The 24637-nt window shown below is 42.3% G+C and overlaps 1 protein-coding gene across 4 annotated transcripts in view; it reads left to right on the top strand.

Annotated features, from left to right (window-relative positions):
- The first annotated feature begins 3143 nt into the window (after positions 1–3143).
- LOC144699574 (platelet-derived growth factor subunit A-like) overlaps positions 3144–24637 on the top strand; it is a 67809-nt gene continuing 46315 nt past the window's right edge. For all 4 annotated transcript variants that reach the window (XM_078570614.1, XM_078570616.1, XM_078570615.1 and 1 more), the window contains exons 1-2: positions 3144–3360; positions 22410–22530. In XM_078570614.1, coding sequence (XP_078426740.1) covers positions 3268–3360; positions 22410–22530 — 214 coding nt within the window. In that variant the 5' untranslated portion in view covers positions 3144–3267. The remainder of the gene's footprint in view (positions 3361–22409; positions 22531–24637) is intronic.

Here is a 24637-nt window from a genome sequence, read left to right as displayed (position 1 = left end):
AGGGGAAATATATCAGCATGGACTGAGGATTGGATAACGGACAGAAAACAAAGAGTAGGAATAAACATCAGGTTGGCAGGCTGTGACTAATGGAGTAACACAAGGATCAGTTCTTGGGCTCCAGCTATTCACAATCTATAGTATGGGAACAAATGTAATATTTTCAAGTTTGCTGAGGATACAAAACTAGGTGGGAATGTGAGTTGTGAGGAGGATGCAAAGAGGCTTCAAGGGGATTTAGACAGCCAGGTGACTGGGCAAGAACATGGCAGTTGGAATATAATGTGGAAATATGTGAAATTATCCATTTTGGTAGGAAAAACAGAAATGCAGAGTGTTTCTTAAATGGTGAAAGATTGTGAAGCGTTGATGTCCAAAGGGACCTGGGCGTTCTTGTTCATAAGGCACTGAAATCTAACATGCAGGTGCAGCGAGCAAGTAGGAAGATGAATGGTATGTTGACCTTCATTACAAGAGGATTTGAGTACATGAGTAAAGAAGTGTTGCTGCAATTGTATAGAGCTTTGGTGTGATTGCATCTGGAGTATTGTGTACAGTTTTGGTCTCCTTACCTAAGGAAGGATATACTTGCCATAGAGGGAGAGCAACTAAGGTTCACCAGACTAATTCCTGGGATGGTGGGATTGTCCTATGAGGAGAGATTGAGGAGACTGGGCCTGTATTCTCTAGAGCTTAGAAGAATGAGAAGTGATCTCATTGAAACATGCAAAATTCTTACAGGGCTCAATTGGGTAGATGCAGGAAGGATGTTTCCCCTGGCTATGGGGGTTTAGAACCAGGGGACACAGTCTCAGAATAAGGGTAGGCCATTTTGGACTGAGATGAGGAAAAATTTCTTCACTCAGAGGTTGGTAAATCTTTGGAATTCTCTATCCCAGAAGGATGTGTCATCGAATATATTGAAGACAGAGATCAATAGATTTCTAGATATTAAAGATATCAAGGGATCTGGGGATAATGTGGGGAAAATAGCATTGAGATAGAAGATCAGCCATGATCTAGTTGAATGGTGGAGCAGGCTCTAGGGGACAAATAGCCTACTCCTGCTCCTGTTTCCTATGACCCTATGATCATCATAGTCCACTGGGTAAATTAAATTTCTCCTCATCTCTCCTCAGCATCTTTTGCCAATTATATTAAATTCATGTCCTTTGGTTACCAGCTCTCCTGCTAATGGAAACAGTTTTGTGTGCACTTCATCATGCCCCCTCATGCTAATTCTGCTTTCATGTATCTTGCACGTAATTGGTTCAACACGTACATTTACTGAATCGCTTTTGCTGTTGTGGCATAACTTAAGTATCTGTTGTTGATACAGATTATACATCACTACTGAACTATGCTGAATGCTAAAAGTGGACAAGAGTGATTAAAAGTAAACAGTAGACTATATCTTTGCTGCAGTAATGTTTGTAATTAAACCAATTATTTTATTTACTCTGAATTTTATTGGAAAATATTGCATAGTCAGCACAGTATTAAGACCCGTTAGGCTTCACTAAAAGTAATTTTGCTACCAAACCCTACTTCTTGAGCACTTTTCGTCCTTTCAATGTTTTTTCCGAAGGTCTTGACTGGTACTGGGGTACAGTTACACAAATGTCACTGATGCTTTGCTGCTCATTTTCATATCTCAGTATAAATGCTGTGAAGCAAAATATTCCTGGCGGGGGGGGTGAGGGGGAAGGAGTGTGTAGGTTCTGGCATAAGCGCCCAAATATGCTCACCCGTGACCTTCCCCACTGACTCTGCTTGAGTTAAGGGGTGGTCCACTAATTATAATGAGATAGCAATTAGGAATGGTAACTCCTCCCTTTCTAGCCAAGAGATGCCAAGACCAATTGTGGCATCCTGGCTAGAGAGGCAGAAGTTACCATTCCCAATTGCAATACTGTGCTGTCTAATTTCCAATAAAATTCACAATAAATAAAAGAATTGGTTTAATTACAAACATTACTGCAGCAAAGATATAGTCTGCTGTTTACTTTTAATCGCTCTTGTCCACTTTTAGCATTCAGCGTAGTTCAATAGTGAATTTTCAGGTGGCGGGCAGGCTTGGCAGGAACAGGCAGGGGAGGGCACGGAGCTGATCGCCACCCGCGATCGGCTCCTCGCCACCATTTTACGTGGACAGGCCAATTAAGGCCTGCCCAGCGTAAGACACGAGCAGTAGCGCTCAGCGCTACCTGTGCGGGCGGGGGGAGGAGAGAGAGTCGGGGCCAGCGCTCTTTCGCGCATGCGTGGGAAAGAAGCCTCAGAGAGATTGAATCGGTACTGAAAATATTAAATACATAGATTAAAAATTTATTTAAACGTGTCCCCTCGTGTGACTTTATATATAGGAAAAATATTTTATTAAATTAATAAAATCTTGTGGTGAGGTTTCCTAAAAAACGCGAAGGCCGCTTGGCCTTTTCGCCTGCCCGCCAACCCTAAGGTTGGCCGGGCAGCGTTAACAATTACCTTAATCACTTCCTCAACGGCCTTAATAGGCTGTTCAAATATCGGCGGACACGCAGCCAACTCCGGCGCGCGCCCGCTGAATGAAACATCATGAGATGGCGCGATGACATTGGGATGCAAGCCTGACATCATCGGGTGTCATTTTGTGCATTGGCGTGTTGGGGCCTCCCCCGCACATCGACTGAAAAATCCTGCCCATAGTCTGTGTCAACAACAGGTACTTACATCTCATTAGTGTGCCCTCAAGCCAGAATCATGCCCCCACATCAAATTTACCACCCACGCTGGCTAGACTTCAGATTGGTGTGCTTCACGACTGCATTTACTGGCCTGTATCGCTCTGTGATACATTGGATGGCACCTTTAACCACTGGGCAATCAAGAGAGCCACAGAAATCCTTTTCTTAATAATTCCAAAAACGTAGCTTTCAAAAGATTTAAAAAAAAATTTGATCTTAGAATCAGTTTAGCCATATAGTTATGATTAGAAAAATTCTGATTTTTCACCAGGTCATATACAAACTAGTAAAAATGAAATTGTTTTTAAAAAGGCTACCATATAAATACTGTGATATGTTGAGCAATGCAAGTTGGCAGCCTAAGAGTTAAAAGGGGAAGTCTTCACTAATGAATTCCATTGGGTTTTTGTGGGCGTGGGTTTAGTGCGGGAGCAGTATGTAAGGATTTCATTTACAAACATTGCTGGGCTGCCCAGAAAAAAGGGACTAAATACCTGTAATTATCTAGACTATAATTCAGTTCTTCACCACATACTCGCAGTAAATGGATCTTTTGCAGAAAACAACTGAAAGCAACATGAAATCCCAGCTCCTTGTCTTCTTATCTCTCTTCTGTTTCTGGACTGTCATCTCTGAGGTAATGTCTTGGAATCTTTGCATGTCTCAACATCTGGTCTTATTTGGTTTTATATCCTGTACTGTTAATTGTTATACAATTCTTAAGTTTGGTTGGATCTGCAGTAGATTCAATTACGTTAGAAGCAAATAGCTTACGATGTCTTGATGCATGCAAATGACAGTCAGTCCTGCTGTGTGCAAATGCAGTTATGTGCAAGTTTCCAGTCCATCTGCATGTATTGCACAGAACACTCTGTGCTTTGTTGTTTGTGATGCACACTGCTCAATAAATGACTTGCTTTTATCGACTAATAGATGGTTAGGTTTGAAGTACAGATGTGTACATGGTGCTGGGTTTGTTTAGGGTCAGCATGTGGACAAATCATGAAGCTGGGAGTATGTGTATGATCCCAGGATCAATGGGTGATGATGGGTATCTACTTACCACTGTTTCCATTTGTAGAAGGGGATCTAGCATTGAGGCGTAATTCACTACATGAGCACGCATGCCCTTAGGAGAGAACAACTGCGAAAAGCGGTGGCATTGGTACAATGCAAAGTGAAAGAAAGACTTGCAGTTATACGTAGCATCTTTCACCACCTCAGGACTTCCCAACGCACATTGCAGCCAATGAAATATTTTTGAAGCGTGGTCACTTTGGTAATGTAAGCGGATGAATGTAGAAGTTGGTGTTCATGTTCTAATAGAAGAAATTGAAATGTATGAGGACATACTTTTCAAAAAATATAAGAAGGCGAAGCATCTTGTGCTTTGAACCTTTACGTTTCTTCTTTATGGTGAAGAAGTGGAGAATGCAGCTTGTTGTTTATATGCTGGCATAATGTTGTGTATAATAATCCATATGAAGAAAATCTAACCAACGGCAAAAGATGTTGATCACAGATGTACAGGAAAGTGGGATGAGTTGTGTTGTATAAGACCTTAAGACATAGGAGCAGAAATTAGGCCATTCGGCCCATCGAGTCTGCTCCGCCATTCAATCATGGCTGATAAGTTTCTCAACCCCATTCGCTCGCCTTCTCCCCGTAACCTTTGATATCCTTACCAATCAAGAACCTATCTATCTTGGTCTTAAATACAGTCAATGACCTGGCCTCCACAGCCTTCTGTGGCAATTAATTCCATAGATTCACCACTCTCTGGCTAAAGAAGTTTCTCCTCATCTCTGTTCTAAAAGGTCTTCCCTTTACTCTGAGGCTGTGCCCTCGGGTCCTAGTCTCTCCTACTAATGGAAACATCTTCCTCACGTCCATTCTATCCAGGTCTTTCAGTATCCTGTAAGTTTCAACCAGATCCCCCCTCATCCTTCTAAACTCCATCGAGTATAGACCCAGAGTCCTCAAACGTTCCTCATATGTTAAGCCTTTCATTCCTGGGATCATTCTCGTGAACCTCCTCTGGACCCTCTCCAGGGCCAGCACATCCTTCCTGAGATACGGGGCCCAAAATTGCTCACAATATTCTAAATGTGGTTTGACCAGAGCCTTATAAAGCCTCAACAGCACATCCCTGCTTTTATATTCTAGTCCTCTTGAAATAAATGCCAACATTGCATTTGCCTTCCCAACTACCGTGTCAACCTGCAAGTTAACCTTAAGAGAATCCTGGACTAGGACTCCCAAGTCCCTTTGCACTCCAGATTTCTGAATTCTCTCCCCATTTAGAAAATAGTCTATGCCTCTATTCTTCCTACCAAAGTGCATGACCTCACACTTCCCCACATTGTATTCCATCTGCCACTTCTTTGCCCATTCTCCTAACCTGTCCAAATCCTTCTGCAGCCTCCCCGCCTCCTCAATACTACCTGTCCCTCCACCTACCTTTGTATCATCTGCAAACTTAGCCAGGATGCCCTCAGTTCCTTCATCTAGATCATTAATGTATAAAGTGAAAAGTTGTGGTCCCAACACTAACCCCTGCGGAACTCCACTAGTCACCGGCTGCCATCCTGAGAAGGACCCACTTATCCCCACTCTCTGCCTCCTGCCAGACAGCCAATCTTCTATCCATGGTAGTACCTTGCCTCTAACACCATGGGCTCTTATCTTCCTGAGCAGCCTCCTGTGCAGCACCTTGTCAAAGGCCTTCTGGAAGTCCAAGTAGATAACATCCATTGGCTCTCCTTTGTCTAACCTACTCGTTACCTTCTCAAAGAATTCTAACAGATTTGTCAGGCATGACCTCCCCTTGATGAAACCATGCTGACTTTGCCTGATTTTACCATGCACTTCCAAGTATTCTGAAATCTCATCCTTAATAATGGAGTCTAAAATCTTACCAACGACCGAGGTCAGGCTAATCAGCCTGTAATTTCCCGTCTTTTACCTCACTCCCTTCTTAAACAGGGGGGTTACATTAGCGAATTTCCAGTCCTCTAGGACCCTCCCTGACTCCAGTGATTCCTGAAAGATCACCACTAACGCCTCCACTATCTCTTCAGCTATCTCCTTCTGAACTCTGGAGTGTAATCCATCTGGTCCAGGTGATTTATCCACCTTCAGACCTTTCAGTTTTCCTAGCACCTTCTCCTTGGTAATGGCCACCATACTCATCTCTGCCCCCCGACTCTCTTGAACTTTGGGGACGTCACTCGTGTCTTCTACTGTGAAGACTGACGCAAAGTACCTATTCAGTTCCTCCGCCATTTCTTTGTTCCCCACTACTACCTCTCCAGTGTCATTTTCCAGTGGCCCAATGTCCACTTTTGCCTCTCTCTTACCCTTTATATATCTAAAAAAAACTCTTGCAATCTTCTTTTATATTACTGGCTAGTTTACCCTCATATTTAATCTTCTCCCTCCTTATTTCTTTTTTAGTTGTCCTCTGTTGGTCTTTGTAGGCTTCCCAATCCCCTGATTTCCCACTGCTCTTCGCCACATTGTATGCTTTCTCTTTAGCTTTTATGCTGTCCCTGACTTCCCTTATCAGCCATGGTTGCCTCGTCCTCCCTTTAGTATGCTTCTTCTTCCTAGGGATGAATTTTTGCTGTGTCTCCCAAATTACTCCCAGAAATTCCTACCATTGCTGTTCCACTGTCTTTCCTGCTAGGCTCATCTCCCAGTCAATTCTGGCCAGCTCCTCCCTCATGCCTCTGTAGTTGCCTTTATTCAATTGTAATATCATTTCATCTGATTCCAGCTTTTTCCTCTCAAATTGCAGGGTAAATTCTATCATATTATGGTCACTTCCTCCTAAGGGTTCCTTTACCTTAAGCTCCCTTATCAAATCTGCCTCATTACACATCACTAAATCTAGAATTGCCTGTTCCCTAGTGGGCTCCACCACAAGCTGCTCCAAAAAGCCATCTCGTAGACATTCCACAAATTCCTTTTCTTGGGATCCACTACCAACCTGATTTTCCCAGTCTACTTGCATATTGAAATTCCCCCATGATCACTGTAACCTTGCCTTTCTTACACACCTTTTCTATCTCCTGGTGTATCTTGTGCCCCACATCCTGACTACTGTTCGGAGGCCTGTACATAACTCCCATTATGGTGTTTTTTACCTTTGCGGTTCCTCAACTCTACCCACTCAGATTCTACATCATCTGACCCTACATCATTTCTTGCTATCGATTTAATTTCATTTCTTACTAACAAAACAACCCCACCCCCTCTGCCAACCTGCCTATCTTTTCGATAGGATGTATATTCTTGGATATTTAGCTCCCAGTCCTGATCCCCTTGCAGCCATGTCTCCGTAATGCCCACCACATCATACCTGCCAATTACAATCTGCGCCACAAGCTCATTTACCTTATTTTGTATACTGCGCGCATTCAGATACAACACCTTCAGTCCTGTATTTCCAGTCCCCTTTCTCATTGTCGTCCCTTTATCTGATGTGCTTGAAGTTAGATTCCTAGACCTTTCCAAACACTCTGTCCTATTTTGTGTTCTGGAGACTTTAATAGCCTCTCCTGGGCTCTCCTTTCTTTTCAGTTTTTTCATAATTTTCCATGAAGTTGAATCCACCCCCCCATACGCTAACCTGCTGCTTTGTTTCCCATTAGTCATACTTCTTGGAGTTTTACCCTTCCCTCCCCCGCCCCCCACTTTCTAGTTTAAAGTCCTGTTGACCACCCTATTTACCCTTTTCGCTAGAACATTGGTCCCAGATCGGTTCAGGTGGAGACCGTCCCAACGGTACAGATCCCTCCTGTTCCAATACTGATGCCAGCGCCCCACGAAATGGAAGCCCTCTTTCCCGCACCACTCCTTTAATGTATGATGGAGTAACGCTACAGTGCTGTGATAAAGGAATGATTTTATAATGTAGATGAAAACAATGCTGGGAAGTTAGAGTGATTATTAGCATTGTGAGGCTCACTGGAGAAATAACATCATGTTACAGTGTGTGGGAGGATGCCATTCAAATCACAGTCTCAGTTAATATTCATGTTTCAGTCAGATAGTGAATGATTAATATTGGCTGAGCCTTCTTCAGGTGCAACATGGAATGGAAGAGGCCACACTGAAAATACTGAGAAGTTGGAATTGATCAACTTCTGATCACATCGCTGCATTTCTTGCCTATTGACTACGGATGCTAAGACACCAAAAATAATTTGCTGGGAGCCGCGATCCAATGATGACAGCCGTCCAATGCACACTGATATAGAATTTCTTTTTGTCAGGTTTTGTACAGGAACTTACCGTAAAATTCTGGAGCCAAAAAGTGCTGTGCCTACAACAGAGCATTTTTGGACCTATATGAACAGGGAAACCCAACTATATATTTCCTTAACCAATCAGATTGAAGAATTGTTAATGAGCAGTGCCGAATCTAAACCAAGACGTTTCAGTTCGAATAGTGTCAGTGGTAGCTCAGGGGGGTTGCACACTTGCCTCTGAGTCACAAGGTTCCAGATTCAAGTCCCAATGCAGGACTTAAGCACAAAAATCCAAGCTGACACTTAAGTGCAGTGCTGAGTGAGTCAGAGGTGCTGTCTTTTGGACGAGGCGTTAAACCAAGGTCACTTTGGTCCTTTCAAGTGTACATAAAATATCTTGTGGCACAATTTGAAGAAGAGTAGGGGGGTTATCCCCAGTATCCTAGCTAATATTTATCTTTGAACCAACATAACAAGGAAAAAGGTTGCATTGCTATATATGGAAGGTGGCTGTGTGCAAATTGGATGATGGATTTCCTACTTTACAGCAATGCCAAATTTCAAAAAGTGCCTAATTGACTGTAAAACACATCTGGTGGTCATGAGAAGTGTTGTATAAACGTAAGTTTTTTTTATATACTAAATTCAACGTCAAATCAAGTATAGCAATCAAAATCGAGAAGGAAAGAAAGATTGGATTGAGAGATAAAAGAGGCAAAGAAAAAAATTAAAAAAGGTTAACTTTTAAAATTTCCAATGATAATTAAAATTGAAAGGAATGAGACTCCATACTTATAAAAGTTAATTTTAAGTGCCAGAGAGGTAGTTCGCCAGTAGTTAAAACTTACCATGCTATTAAAAGGGTACTTTGACTGAAATGGACAAGTCCCAACTTTTTATGACATGCTTAATGAGTATTAATCAGAGAAATGCAGCAACTTCATGCCATTCCAATATCAGAGACCAGGCGAGTCTCTGATCAAGCTGCTGTTATCACACAAAATTTGGAGGAGAAAGGCAACTTGGACTGTAACTTCCTAATTTATGCATTTACCTACACTTTTGTGGTTACTGCAAGTTGCTGTCTGATTCTACATAAATAACACAGAGTGCTCTTAGCCTCATCATTCTTTCCAATGTAAAATTTGGCCCGATAAATGTAACTCACTTTTAAATCCCAAAAAAGCTTATTCAAAGTGATAACTTGTTCTAATGTTCTATGGGAAGCAAAAATACCTGTTAATATAACCTGGCACACTTCAAAGTTCATCTTGTACAGTCTACTTTTAATTTGCCACTTAATTCCAATGATCTGCTAATTCAACTTTTTTAACACTAATTTCTCAATTTGCTGTTTATTTGTTTGATTCAAATAATTGAATAATTAATTTTTAGTGTTACATTGAATTTTCAGTAGTAGACTTTATCCTCACAGGATAGTTTCAAGAACCACAGATAATGTAGCCGTGGTTTTTAAAAACTTGACTTTAAAAAAAATTGTCTTTTCTTCTTCAGCGTATAGTTTGGAGATTTCTTCCCTCTGCACAAGATTTGGGTGAACTGTTTAATTGATCAAAAAGAGGGGAAAAGATCAGTCTTAGTATAGTTTGCATAAACCAATAGTCCATTATCTGCGCACTTTGTTATTTCCCTCACATTAAACCATTCGAAACCATAAGATTACAAAGCTTTAGAAAATCTATCTGATGGAGTGGAAAATGATAAGAGGAAAATCTGAATCTACTTCAGTTTTTTTCAATATAAGCACCCCAACAGCATGAAAACAACATTCTAGACAGAATCTCTAGTTAATGTATGCATTTAAACTAAAGTAGGGTTTGGAGTATCAAAGATGGTGGCAGTTATCCATTCCTGTTGCATGCTTTCATTAATATAATGATGTTATGAGCATTTTTAAAGTATTGAAAAATATTTGTTGTAAAAATGTCAATGACTTTTAATTACCCCCCCCAAAGTGGGCCAATAAACCTCTTTGGATGATGTTTTATATGAAGTTTTGCATAGGCTTAGTCTATTTTGTTATTCTTGCAGTCTGAGCAGACACCATATCTCGATGGAAGATGGTTTTTAGGTGCACTAGACACTGTCTAGTAAAATGATACATGGGAACATTGTTAAACAGATAGAATTGTTCCATATTGAATATCTAAATTTCCCACAGTTACAGTAATAACCATTTCAGAGCTTCTTCCTTAACCCATCAAGCAGATGTTGAAATTTTCTTTTTACCACAAACCCAAATAAAGTTGGAAAATATTATTTCGGGACTTTGTCGCATATGTTTCAGTGTCTGAGCTGCCAAATCACAGTTCAATTGTGAAATTGTAAAACTGTGTCCATATTCAATGTTACTGTGCAATGTGCACATGAGCTGCCTTCATTTTCTAGTCCCCAGACCTATGATTGTTTTGGGAACAAATAAGTGTATTCTATTTTCTATTGAAATATTATGGCTAGCTACCATAATTTCAATCCCCAACTTTCTTTCCTTTTCAGTTCTCCAGGGCTTGTAACAAAAAATAAGTTTCTTCTTAATTTTCCATAGGAAAGATGAATCCATGAAGGAATTATTAACTTATTGCTGACTGATTTTATCAGTGTCAGCCTAGGTGTGATATTAATATAAATTTGAGGTAAAGATATTTTATAAATAGTTTGTAATGTAATTCTGATGAACAATAGTGTCATTGATTCCAGTGCAGCCCTTAATGAGACCAGGGGCAGGGTTTCTGGTATTTTGTTTCTGTATTTCAGAAACAAGTACATTCATTTCTGATAACTTGTAATGCTAATGCCTGCAGCTAATCTTCTTGTTGCTTAGGAGGATCACAACACATGCTGCATGCACCTAAACATACTCCCACACAGGTCACATGAATGTGTGCCAACAAGTGACACAATTCGCACAGGATCCCTCTGGCTGCTATGCAGGTAGCAAACTGTATACACCATAGAACACTGGATTCCATATGGATTACCTCTAAGTGGATTACCTTTAAGTCTTCCTTTATTAATGTGGTTACTGCAGTTAATATGTAGAAAAATGTTCCTGATTGCCTATGTTCATTGTATGTACATGTATCTCATTTACATGTATCTATTTTGTTCTCTTTTTCCCTCTATCAATTCAATGAGCATGTTTTTTCCATCTCATTCTTTTTTATAAAGACTTTAAATATAATATTAGTCATTTTCCTGTCGCATTTCATGACAGAGCCTCTACAATTTTTACCCTTGCTTCCTTCAGCAACCTCAGATGCACCCTATCCAGATCAGGTGACTTTTCTACTTTGAGGGCTGCCAACCTTTTAAGAACCTCCTTGTTATCTATTTTAACATATCTAATAACAATGTCTCCTCAAGTACTGCTACACTGGCAGGATCCACAGTCAGAATTTTTCAGTCCTGCCGAAGTCAACAGACTTTTGAACGGTTTGCAGCATTTTACAGCCCCACCCCCACCGTGATGGGGCCAGAAAATCCCGCCCCTCTTCTCTTGTGAAGACAGATGCAAAGTAGTCGTTTAGTACCTCAAGCATGCCCTCTGCCTCCAAAAGGATATCTCCTTTGCTCTTATTTCCTTCTATGGTTTCTAAATTGATCTTGATTCTCTACTGTATTATGAACCTTACGCTTGTCTTTTTAACTTCCATATCTTTCATCATCCAGGGAGCTCTAGCTTTGGATGCTCTTCCTTTCCCTTCATGTGAATATGTATATTTTGTACCTGAACCAACGCCACTTTGAAGGCCCCTCATTGGTCATTTACTGCTTTGCCTACCAATTTTTATTTCAATTTACCTAGGCTGGATCCCTTTTCAACTGACTGAAGTTAGCCCTCTTCCAATTAAATACTTTTACACTTGATTGTTCCTCATCCTTTTCCATAACTGTTCCAAACCTGATATAATGATTACCAAGTACTTCCCCACTGAAACATACTCCATTTGCTCCTCTTCATTCCTCAGAGCTAGATCCAACAATGCTTCCTTCTTTATGGGCTGGAAACAGCCTAAATAAGAAAATTCTCTTTTACACACTTCAGGAATGCCCCCTCCCAACTACCCCCCCCACAGCCCCGCCAAGACCCCTCACTTAGTCCTTTACTCTGTTACTATCCTAGTCTATGTTAAAGGAAGTCCCCCAATATCACTACTCTTTACTTCTTCATTTTTCTGTAATTTGCATGCAAATGTACATCTTTAGCCCCTTCCCTTTATTTGGTGGCCTATAGTTTACACCGAGTAGGGTATTGGCTTCTCCGTTGTTTCTTAATGTATAAATGTGAATTTATAATGAAAGTGTATGTAATCGTAAGATTTTTTTACTGCAAACCTGCGGAATTAAAGAGTCAGGAGAGCTCAGGCCACATTCTCGAATATTTGTATGTTTTGTCCGATACCATAATGTGAATCGATTAGCTTATATTGGACGCATGTTGATGATGGCTCAACTGTCATCATGTTATAAGATGCATGATTTCACGAGAAATCAGTCCAACTTAGAAATATTTAATGTTTGTTGAATAATTAATCATTCTGATTTCATTGTAACCTCTACAGGAAAATCACATTTGCTGAAATATGGCCTTTAAAATTAGTTTTAGACCAAAGTTAATTTCAGTTCTGTGGGACCGTGGTTTGGCTCAGTGGTTTGGGCAGGGGAGGAAAGTGGTGCAGAGTTACTGACTGTATCTTTCTCATTTCTTTGCAACACGTTCAATTCTCGCAACTTCTTATGTTCTTGTGTCCTACTGTGTTGTTTCAAACTGTTCCGTTATGTGGAACTTTGCCTCTGTTTCTCCCCAACTCTTGTTGCTTTACCTCTCTTCCTTGCTATCTGTTCTTCTGGTATTTTATTACCTTGCCTATTAACTTTGATCAGTTACCAAAATGCATATTTTCTTTTTTTTTAAAAAATGTGTTCCTGTACAACAGCCAATTGCTGGCATCACAGCTGTGCTTTGTGAGAATTACATAGAATTTAGAGTACAGATACAGGTCTTTCAGCCCAACTGGTCTACGCTGGTGCTTTGGCCCCACAGCAGCCACCTCCCTTCCTACTTCATGTAACCCTTTAGCATATACCTTTCTTCCTCATGTACATCTCTAGCCTTCACCTAAATGGATCCATGCCAGTTAGCTCAACTACTTTGTGTGGTGTACGTTCCACATTCTCATCACTCTCTGGGTTTCTCCTGAATTTGTTATTGGATTTATTAGTGACTATCTTATTGGCTGTAAAGCATTTTGAAATGCCCGGCAGTCATGAAAAATGCTATATAAGTGCAAGTCTTTCTTTCTTTCCTCAGCCTTTTCTTTTGTAGAGCAAAGAGTCCCGGATAGTTATGCAAGTTAGAGAAAAACAGTGTGTTCAGTAATGTAATGTAGACAAGTTCTGCAGTATAGCAAAAGTGCAACATATCCTGATCTCCATTTCAGAACCCAGGACACACATGCATGCACACACACGGACGTGCGCGCGCGCGCACACACACACACACACACACACACACACACACACACACACATCTGTAACAATAGTTTCCAAACAGCAACGCACCATGTAAGGAAATGGGGAAAAAAAGCAGTAAGATTTAAATGATTGATAGCCTTTAGGAATACTCAATATGAGCAACAATATAGCAAGTGATAATTGGAGGAACACCATTTTTAAACACAATTTTACGTCTAAACCTAATTTATAATTCAAGTGCACCTGTATATTTTACCTCCGTCTCTCTATAATTGTTTTTGGATCTGTTATGGGATTATATGTCATTTCTTTTTATGTGCTCTGTAGCAACACTTTGGTGACTCAGGGAACTGCAGCAGAAGAGATTCCAGTAAAGCTGTTCGCTTCTCTTTCACCTCTTCAGTGTGGCGAAGACAGGTTGCACCCTGTTGATCTTTGCACTTTTCATGTCTAGTTTGGTTTGCTGCTCGAGGACTACAATTTCCCTTTAAAATCCCAAACGCAGTGAAAGCTTAAGCAATAACAAATGACTTGGTGCAAGGAATGACTCATTCTAAGCATGGGTGAACAGCATCATAGGAAAGTGTGCAAGCTACTTCTCATTTTAAGTAATGTACAAACCCCTCTTGCAGCCTTGTTTTCTCTTATTTTATCTGGGGCGGGGTTGGTGGGGGGGAGGTTGGGGTGGTAGTGTCAGCTTCACATCGCCTGCAACCTAGTGATTGAATGGGTGACTTTATTCTCAGGCTTCTATCAATCCCAGCCTGAGCTAGTATGAGTGACCCAGAGATGACTCTCCTAATTACCTCTCCCCTTTTATGGCCTCCACTTGGCCCCTTCCAACACAGTCGTGGCTGAGAGTTGGAACTCAGTTACATGGAGGTAAAACATTATTCCCACTACCTGATGGCATAGTGCATTGGTTCCCCTGTATTTTACTAATCCAACTTTTAAAGCTGATGTAATATTTTGTAGGACAATGTAATGAGAGTTAAGATGAGTTATTTAGGGCCTATCAGAACAACTTAAACATCAAGAATATTTTCATTGTTCAGGTAACCGATAGGTCATGCAAATTAATGCTTAGTGCATTAATATGGTTATTACTTCATATCCTAACCTGCATCTTACATTCCAGAATTTTGTTGAGCCAAAGGAATCCATTCCACATAAGATGTTAAGTTGGGGGGGTGTCTGGTAACAAGTCAATCTGCTGTAGCCTGGCATGGTAAGCTGGAAGTTCATACACATGATAGTGTACTCTGAGTTCCTGATCTTGCCTGTGCTTCCAGGGATGTGAGTCCTCAGGCAGAACAACAAAGATCAGAGCCAATTCTTACACCTCTTAACAGATTGCCTCGAGGACAGACTTGGTAGAAACTTGGGTACAGCTGGTTCTGCTATCTGACTGCTATCTTTGTCAGACAATGGCACACACTGCGTGGAATGGGAATTACAAAAAAGAGAGGAAAATTACTTTGGGGTTAACGATAAACATAATTTAAAGGTGCAACACACTATCTTCCACATACATGCCCCTAGGAAACTAGCAGTACCCACTGTGTTGTGAATTACTTACCTTTGGAAGCCAGGCATCCACATTTCCTGGCATAATCATTTTCAGGAAATGTTTACCTGTATTCTTGGATTAAAATCAATAACTGCCACCTCTACTCAGGACATCTCTCATTATCTCCCTCCTCCTGCTGTTCCTTCAGATGACTGACTATACAGTGAGTGAGAAATCTCTTCATGTTAGGAATTCCCATCCATGAGTGTGATGGTTCCCAATCCCTTGGAGCAGCAGCAACTAAAGGCAGGAGCCAGAAGTGGTACTGGAAGGAGAGATGGAGAGCTGGATGTTATGCCAAGAGGAAAGATGAAGAGATTGCTACTATGACTATTGGACAGAGGCTGAGCGATAGCATATCTTTGTAATTAGGGTCAAGAGAGGAAAGTTGAAGTGGGGAATGGGTGCCTATTTAAACTCGGAAATGGCAGGGAGACTGTATATTTGTGAATTGGGAAGAGAGAATTAGAGGGTGAGAAATTAATTTAAATGGGGGGAGGTTAGATGGGGAGGAGATTTCTACTGTATTCCAACCCCATCCCTCAGTATGGAGTACAACTGTGATCTTGGTGCAGGAATTACAAGAAGAGAGTGCCTGTGACTATGAGACTTGGAAGAAAAGAGTAACATTGCTAATGTTGTCTTGTCTAAGCTCTGATAATTTTTTTTTATCTGATGGGTGTTACATCCTATGGTCAAATTCCCAGCTTTGACCATATTGTCTAAATTTTATTTACATGTACACTTTAACAAAAAATGTTATCATACATTTGTCAAAAGGGGCAATCAGTTTTCCTGGCACAAAGTTGCAAAACGTTCCCTCGTATTAAAGTTGGGCACAACATGTTAGGACACAGATTGCAGATGGCCTGTGGAAGGTGTGGGCACGATGGATGTTCCGTGAATTCTATTTCCCAAAATTACAGCCAGTGATATAAGATTTGTTGGAATTAATTATTTAATCTGTTCATAACTGCCAATGTTCCCTCATCTTTCTGGATTTGTAGTCTAATCAAGAACTAGAAGCATTCACATTCAACGAGGGCAAGTGCTGTACTATCTGCATTATTGCTCTATCTGCCTTAATATCTTGCACCTGGACCCCATTCAACAGCCGTGCATGATATTACACAAACACTCAGCATGGCAATGAACAGTGACTATTGCTTCTGTTTCCATTACTCCTTTTGACTATGATCATGTTGTGCTTGAACTTTAGCTTCGGTAATATTTCTTTCCTGCACCCATACCTCTACAGTGTGGCGTTACAATTTCTAGCGTTTATCATCATTCACTCGGAGTTAAGATTTTTAACCAGATATTCAAGTTGATACCAGAACACTGAGTGGTAATTTGGAGAAGTAAAATGTGCACAAAGCACACTTTATGAGCCTTTATCTGTGGTGCTTTCCCTGTTTTAGAGACTTGATCATGTCTTTCACAGCAATGAAATACCACTGGTAATTTTCTATTAGTACACTCTGTACAACAAGTATTCAATTGCACAACCAGCTTAGCAGAAGTGCTGTGAGGTTCCTACTCTGTTGTCAGAGAGCCCTGCTTTGTACCACTAGATGTGATTTAATAGCTTTCAGGGATAAGACCTCTACTTCCTTTGTCAGGATGTTGCCGAGGAAAATAGTTTCAAATGCAAGCCAGAGTTGGGGCATCTCAACAAGGTCAACTTTTCTTTACAATAATGTTTTCTTGTGCTGAAACTCTTATTATACAGCTCAGCTCTCACTTTGCAGACTCTAATAGTTGTTTGGTAGTACAGAACTTGAGGATTATTGAAAAAAGAGACTTTTTTTGTTGTAGCTTTTCGTCTTGCCCTCATCAGAACAATTCGCACGGAAATACTAATGTCGGGGGGAAACAACATAGTTATACTGTATGAGAAGACAGTGCTGATTGGTTGGCAAGTGGACTCTGATTGGTGGAGGCGTTGCCATGGGGAATGCACCAGTCGATGGTGACTGACAGTTAACTGCCAAGTATTGTTTGAAATTTAAACCAGACAGCTTAACTCTGATTGGTCAAGACATTGCCCTGTGGAATGAACCTGCGAATGGCTGTCACTTATTTTGTGCAGCTGAAACAAGTGGAATGTGTGTACATGTTCTTTTTGTCTGTAAAGAACAGGGCACTGTGTATGTGGCTTCCAGTACACACAAATACACCACTCTGCGAGCCTGACTGACAACCTTAAACTGATTGCCAGTGTAATTTTTAGCACACTGAGGATTATTTAGAAAATGTTGTTCAATCGTGGAATCACAACTAATGTTGGACACTGTTGGAGTTTTGCAATCATGGGCTGGTTAGGTAGTATACATATCTTGCCTGTTGTGCACAGCAGAAGGGACAGAGTCCACTTGCCAACCAATCAGCACTCTCTTCTCATGCAATATAAATATGTTATTTCCCCCTGACATTGGTATTTTCTTGTGACTTGTCCTGATGAGTGTAAGACGAAAAGATTTGACAAAAAATGTCTCTTAATTTTCATCAATTTGCAGATTCTGTTCATCAGTGCAAAAGAAATGTTCTTTTGACGGTATAAATGTGAAAAGACAGCTGTCTAATCCAAATGGAGATTTAAAACATGCAATAGGCCCAAACCTAAGTATAGGGTTGTGCCAGTTAAAGGGGTAACCACAATCCTTTCAGCTTATTATTATTTTTTAAAGAGAGGCATTGTGACTGTGGACCTGACCAGGTCTATAGAAGGGGAAACTTTCTGTTGTAAACAAGTTTAAACACAACCAGCTCATCATTAGTCATAGCTTCTACTTATTCATGGTGTGGTGGGTGGAGATTGGGTGGATGGGGAGATAGACGACCATCAGAGGGAACTGATGATTGAAGGTGAGAGATTCTCTGAACAGAAGCATTTATTTGAAAGGGAACTATTCCAGCTTGAACTTTTTCTAAACACCTCTACCTGTGTAAATTATTAAACAACGATTGCCATAAATGGGTTGAAGGCTGGGCCTTTATTCTCTGCAATATCTTGGGTTAGTGTTGTCCAAGTGTAACATTTAAATCTGATTACAGTAAATTGATTGGCAGAGAATATGTCAGGTGATCACCGTATCTCTCACTACCTTGGGTAGCAGAAAATACTACATTGTCAGGCCATCTTATACAGGCCAAATGACTTTTCTGGATCTAATTACAAGTAAAATGATACCTTGAAGCCTTAGGCCGCTGAACAGCACAAGTTTTCATTAACTAATAGTAGGTGCATTTGTAGGATTGATCGATGCATGCAAACCGACCAGACTTCTTTAAAAATAGTCTGTGGTTTTTCCACATGAACATTACAATTTTTCTGAAAGGCATGTCAAAGAAATCGCGGGCAGAGTCCTAGCTGCTATGCTAGCATGTCATCTGCTGCAGAAAGTTCACAGGGTCCGGGGGTCGGTACCACTAGAATTGGGCCTTCAGTGGTGTGGGAGCATGTGTGAAATGTCTCTCTGGATATGTTCATGGAAACTGGCTGGACCCAGGATGGGGGCTGTGGGTGAGACAACGGGCGACTTCCCCTCTTCTTAAAAGCTGCAGACTATGGGTGGAATTTTCCGTGCCCGTTCCAATCACAGAATCTTTACAGTGCAGAAGGAGGCCATTTGGCCCATCGAGTCTGCACTGGCTCTCTGAAAGAGCACCCCGCCTAGTCCCACTCCCCTGCTTTATCCACAAAATCTAGCACATTCTCTCTTTCCAGGTAGCAATCCAATCCCCTTTTGAATATACCTCGATTGAACCTGCCTCCACCACCCTCTCAGGAAGTTCGTTCCAGACTCCGCCTAACCCCTGGCTGAAAAGAAAATTCCTCGGATCACTTTTACTCCTTTTGCCAATTATTTTGAATTTGTGCCCTTGAGGTCTTGATGCTCTCTTGGGTGGAAACAGTTTCTCACTATTTACCCTGTCCGTACTCCTCAGGATTTTGAATACCTCTGTCAAGTCTCCTCTCAGCCTTCCTTTCTCCAAGGAAAACAGTCCCAACCTCTCCAATCTATCCTCATAGCAACAGTTCTTTACCTCTGGAATCATTCTTGTGAATCTCCTCTGTGCCAATGCCTTCACATCCTTCCTCAAGTATGGCACCCAGAACTGGACACAGTACTCCAGATGAGCCCTAACTAGTATCTTATGCAATCGATTGCCCACAGATAAAACAGACAAACATTGGCGTCAGGCATCATGGCAGGCATGAGCAGGCAATGTGGCAGGAAGGCCAAAACTTGGTTTCGCGCTGTCGTGAAACCAGTTTGCAATCGTCTGTTCCACCCGTCAATGGCGGGCCTCGTTTCCTGCTACTACGCGTCGGGAATGTCATTTTAATACACCTGCATATCATTATAAGCCCTGCTCGCCGGAATTATCCCCCCCCCACGCCAAATTTACTGCCCATGTCGGCGGGAAAACACACCGGTGCAGAACGTGTCTTGACAAATGTGACGTGTTGACGTTGGGACTTACCGGACATCTGAGGAGCAGAAGATGCTGGAGCCTTACAGCACCGGGACCCTGGAGGAACATGCATTGCATGCTTGATGGATTTATACGGACAGGGCTCCGCCGCAAAGCAGCTCACGCAATGTGGAAGGTCACCATTGAGGGTCTGCGGCAGGACATCAATGCCTTGGCCATGGTCTGCGATGGATGATCATCAAGGGGGTGAGGAGAAAGGTGTAGGTTTGACTGGGAGAGGAAGATGTGGGAGGGGGTGATGTTGGGAGCGGGGGGAAACGATAGTGTCGGGGGTGGGGTTGGAAGGGGAGGAAACGATGGCGTCGAGGTGGGTGAGGTTGGGAGGGAGGGATAGAACGATGGTGTCGAGGGAGGAGGGAATATGAGGGGGAGGAGGCTGTATTAGGGGAGAATATGGCAGCTGGGGAGGTTGGTGTTGGGGGGAGGAAGGTGTAAGGGACGGAGTTTGGAGTGGGGAAAAAGTTCAGTGGGGGGAAGGACTTTGGGTGGAGGAGGGAGTCCGGAGGGGGGAAGGAGTCCGGAGGGGGGAAGGAGTCCAGAGGGGGGAAGGAGTCCAGGGCAGGGAAGGAGTAAGGGTGGAGGAAGGAATAGGGGGGCTGATGTCCAGGTGAAAGTGTAAGGGAGGGGTCTGTGGAGTTGATGACTGCCTCTGGAGGAGTGAAATGAAGGTGGGCATGGTAGGAGGGAATGGTGAGAATGAGTGAGAGCAGAGTGAGCTGGTAAGCTGGGAGGGTGAGGGCAGTGGTGGCAGTAGAAGGGAAAGTGAGGGTGGTTGGTGGGGAATTGGGGGCAGACACGGACACAAGGGGTGGGAAGGAGGAGGTCAATGTGGATGGGGATTCTCGGGAGGGTAGGGAATGTGCATGTTCACCTAGACATCCCGGAAAGAAAAGGGTTGTGGCCGGTAGGCGAGGGTGGGGAGGTGGAAGGTGATTCCAGGGGAGTTGATAGTGATCGGGGAAAGGACAGGGAAGCTGAAGACATACTTTACCAGTACCATCTTGCGAAATCGAAAGTGAGCGGAGCCTCATGTTGGATGGGCACAGGTGCTGCATGGGTGTGTGATCAGTGGGTGGGCGGAGATGCAGGTCGGCTCAGATGGGCAACTGAAAGCGAACCCCAGCAGGTAGCATTGAAAATGCTCGGGACAGTGAGATGAGTGTAATGGAAGAAGGATCCGTGTGTGTGGGAGAGTGCTTGCACGAGGCTCCGAAAGATCCTGCCACACACACAATCCTCCCTCCAGAATCTCTTGTGAGCCGGCTGATTGCAGCTGAACTGCTGGTGGGGGGAGGGGGAGGGATTCAGGGGGAGGACTCGTGAAGCCTGTAAATGAAGCTGAAAGATGACATTACATATTATTCAGTGAAAGTGAATATATTTTAAGATTATAAAGTGACAAAATGTGTTCACCCGTGCAACCACAATTCTTAACTTTTCTAGGCCTAACAGTTGTTCTAGGTGCTGCCCTGACATCTGCAGCCTGTGCAATGGTTGGCCCTGTTGCCTCTGACGACTTTGGGTGCATCCTCTGGAGAGCCGAGGCTTCGAGGGCCCCGGCTTTCTTCGGCTGTCCTCCTGTGAGCCAGCTGCTCCTCTGTGGTGACAGAGGATGAGGTTGAGGGATTCACAGGCAAAGGGGACTCAGCCGGAGCAGACAGCCTCTGAGGTTCCTGAGTGGATGACCCAGGGGTGACCAGCTGCCGGTCTTCGTCCCTTCAGGTGCTCAAGTCAGGTGGCCTGACCCTTTGAGGAGCGTTATTGCTCATTATTTTGAAATTAAAAACATGTCCCATCTCATGACACAGTCACATGAGGGGACGTTTCATTAAATTTTTATAGTCTTTATTAATTTTTTAAAAAGTGCTTCAATCTCCCTGAGGAAGCTCTGTGCCTCAGGGAGATTGAAGCTCTCTTTCGCGCACATGCGTGATCTGCGCGCTAGGCCCGGCTCTCCCTCCTCCCCCCTCCCCCGTCCGCCCACACAAATAGGCTCAGCACTTCCGCTCGCGATCCATGCAGGACGGGGCTTAATTGGCCCACCGACGTAAAATCGCGGTGCGGAACCGATCGCAGGCGGCAGTCAGCTTCCCAACTTCCCCCACCCGCTCCTGCCGAGCCCGCCCGACGAGGGCAAAATCCTAGCCATAGTGTTATGCCCACAGCTAAGCCTAAGCATGCCGTGAAGGATTTGAATTGATAGGTTTAGGAAAAAACAGGAAATGTACATAACTCACATAGCATAAGGCTAGGTTAGATGTCAAGAGGTTTCCTTTTTCACGAGAGTTGATAACCTTTGGAACAAATTGCTAGCTCATGTAGTGAATGCATCTTCGCTGGTCAAGTTCTGGTTGTGACTGATAGCACTGCATATAAAAAATGGTTGGAAGACAGGGTGATGTGCCTTAAGGTCATGGTGACCTCCTGGAACTCTTATTGATCAGCAGAAGGTTAGAGAGGAATTCCCCAAACTGTTTCTTCACCCACCCTTCTCCAAGTTTTTTTCTCTCCCAGATATTACATGGTTGCTGGCAGATAGGGACCATTCGGGTTCATGATGTTTCATTATAACATGACTGTACGGCAGGCAAAATGGACCAGATAGTTCATACCTGTCCATCATTATCATATGCTCGTAGTGTAAATCTGTTTCACTGACATTCAGTTGTAGGTAATCAAACTATCTGCTCATTACTTGATTTTCTTGTATATTATTTGTTTGAAGATGATACGGAAAACTCTCTTTCGCTCTCTTAATATAAAATTGGGATATAATTGAAACCCAGAGAAAAATCTTTATTGCCGGCTCCATATTTATTTATTTCCCTTGGCATTCATAACTGTGTGGTGTCTCTCTAACAGCAAATGCCAAAAAGCATGAATCTGGAAGAAGGTCTCCCAGAGGACGTGTTGAGGATGATTGCCCAAGCAGACATCAGAAGTATCGATGACCTGGAAGACCTCCTGGGTGTTGAGGCCAAAGGTCAGTGGTCTACAAAAGTATTACTAAGAATTTGCAAGGATGATACCAGAACTGAGAGGGTACAACAATCAGGAAAATGTGAGCAAGCTGGGGCTCTTTTCTATAGAAAGCAGAAGACTGAGAGGTGATCTGATAGAGGTTTTTTAAAATTATGAAAGAGTAGACTACCAGAAGATGTTTCTACTTGTGAGTGAGTCCCAAGCTAAAGGTAATGTATCTAAAATAATTACTAATAAATATAACAGGAAATTCAGGTGTAACTTCCTTACCTAGAGAGGAAGAAGAATGTGGAACTTGCTACCAAATTGAGGTGAATAGCATAGAAACATTGCAGGGAAAGCAAGAAAAGTACACGAAGAAGAAAGGGACAAAAGGAAATGTTAATAGAGTGAGATTAAGGTGGGGAGAATTTTGTGTGGAGGCAAACACCAAATGTAATATTCTGTGTGACTCGTAATGTAATCCGTCTGAGAGCATACTTTTGACAGTAATTTTCCAAGAGAGGTGTTTTAGTGGTAGAATTGAAGAGAATGCTATCCTTTATTTGTGGAAGTGAAGTTTCAAACTAGCCGGACAAATACAGACCACGGTGGGTGCCAGAAATCTGAAATAAAAACAGAAAATGCCGAAAACGCTCAGCAGGTCAGCAAGCATCCACAGAAAGAGAGACAGAGTTAAGAGTTCACACTGATGATCTTTCATCAGCTGAGAACCTGTTGTCATATGAGATTCAACACACTCAATATTCTCAGTAAGCTTTGCAATGGGTGAACTGCTGAGAATTGTGCGCTGATAAGTCACTGCCACTTTATGACATCTAGATTTTCAGATTCGGATAACACTTGACCAGAGTTTGGCCGTTGTGGAAAGAAGACTGCAGGACATTTAGCGCATTTAACCCACATGTATTTTGACAGTGAACCTAATTAACATAACGTAGGTGAGCTCCTGGCTTTGAAATGACTGTGGTTGGGAGCTTGTCGGTTGTTGAGGAACCTGGTGCTCCTGCAGGATTTAACAGAGAAGAGGTAGACACTGTCATTTTCCTCTTTTGAATGCAGTAAGGTTCTTTGCTTTGCAATGTCTGTAAAGATTGTAGCCAACTAATAAAATCCTGGGTTTCGGATGAGGCTAATGAAACTCACCTGCAGAAAATCAGCCAGTGAGTTTGGCCATCTTCAGAAGAGCACACTTCCGGACCCCCAGGGAGTTGCTCATGGACAATGGCATTAGGTGACAACTGTCCTTGAATGCCATAAGCACCATAATGATGCATTTGGAAACAACACTGGAAAAAGTCTAATGGCCCAGATTTTGGGGTGGTGATGACGGTGGAGCTGTCAGCATCCACCATCAGTCCTTCTCTGAAGCTAACAACAACTTCCAGAGTCTGCACATGTACCGTTAAACTCGTAAATCCAGATGTTACTGTCATTGATTCTACTCTTCTCCAGAGAACGCACTGTTAAAGTTCGACCAGATTGTAACCAATTGGGAACCTATGAATTGATGAGAAATTCCACTCTTATGCTTTTAGTCTTAATGCAAAAACCCTCAAAAAAGTTACACCTTGTTGAATGTGGTATATTTGGGTTTTTAATGGCATACTAAGATCATGATACTGCTAAACAGCCTCACTGGCCCTGAAAGAATAATTTTATATTTGTTGAATGTCAAATTTCTCCATTATTAGAAATTCCACATTTTTCAAGTTAAATTTTTAAAGTTTGTTTCTGATATTTTATCTTCTATATTAATCCCATGCACATGTCCCAATCATTTATTTTGCTATCTGTAAAAGCTTTAAAATGATAAGTGAAGGGATTCAGTGGTTCCTAACTTCCTGGCTTGATACCTGTGAGAATACTTCATTGTGACTGACTGCTTAACTTGTTTGATGACATCACTGCTGCTGGATGCCTGGAGATCCCCACGTCTTGGCACGTGGAACAAACTGGTGTTGTAAACGGGAAATCCACGCCACAGAGATCGCTAGATCTTCGTGGCAGCTTTCTTCAAGGTCAGTGGCAAGCATAGTTGCTTTGCCGCTGACCACAAAATCCAGCCAAATGATTTTACCAGGTCAACGAAGGGAAGAGAACCTTTT

This window comes from Cetorhinus maximus, chromosome 24 (genome assembly GCF_964194155.1).
Source record: "Cetorhinus maximus chromosome 24, sCetMax3.hap1.1, whole genome shotgun sequence".
Classification (NCBI taxonomy): domain Eukaryota; kingdom Metazoa; phylum Chordata; class Chondrichthyes; order Lamniformes; family Cetorhinidae; genus Cetorhinus; species Cetorhinus maximus.
The sequence above is the reverse complement of the archived record's forward strand: the minus strand, read 5'-3'. Positions and strand labels throughout refer to the sequence as shown.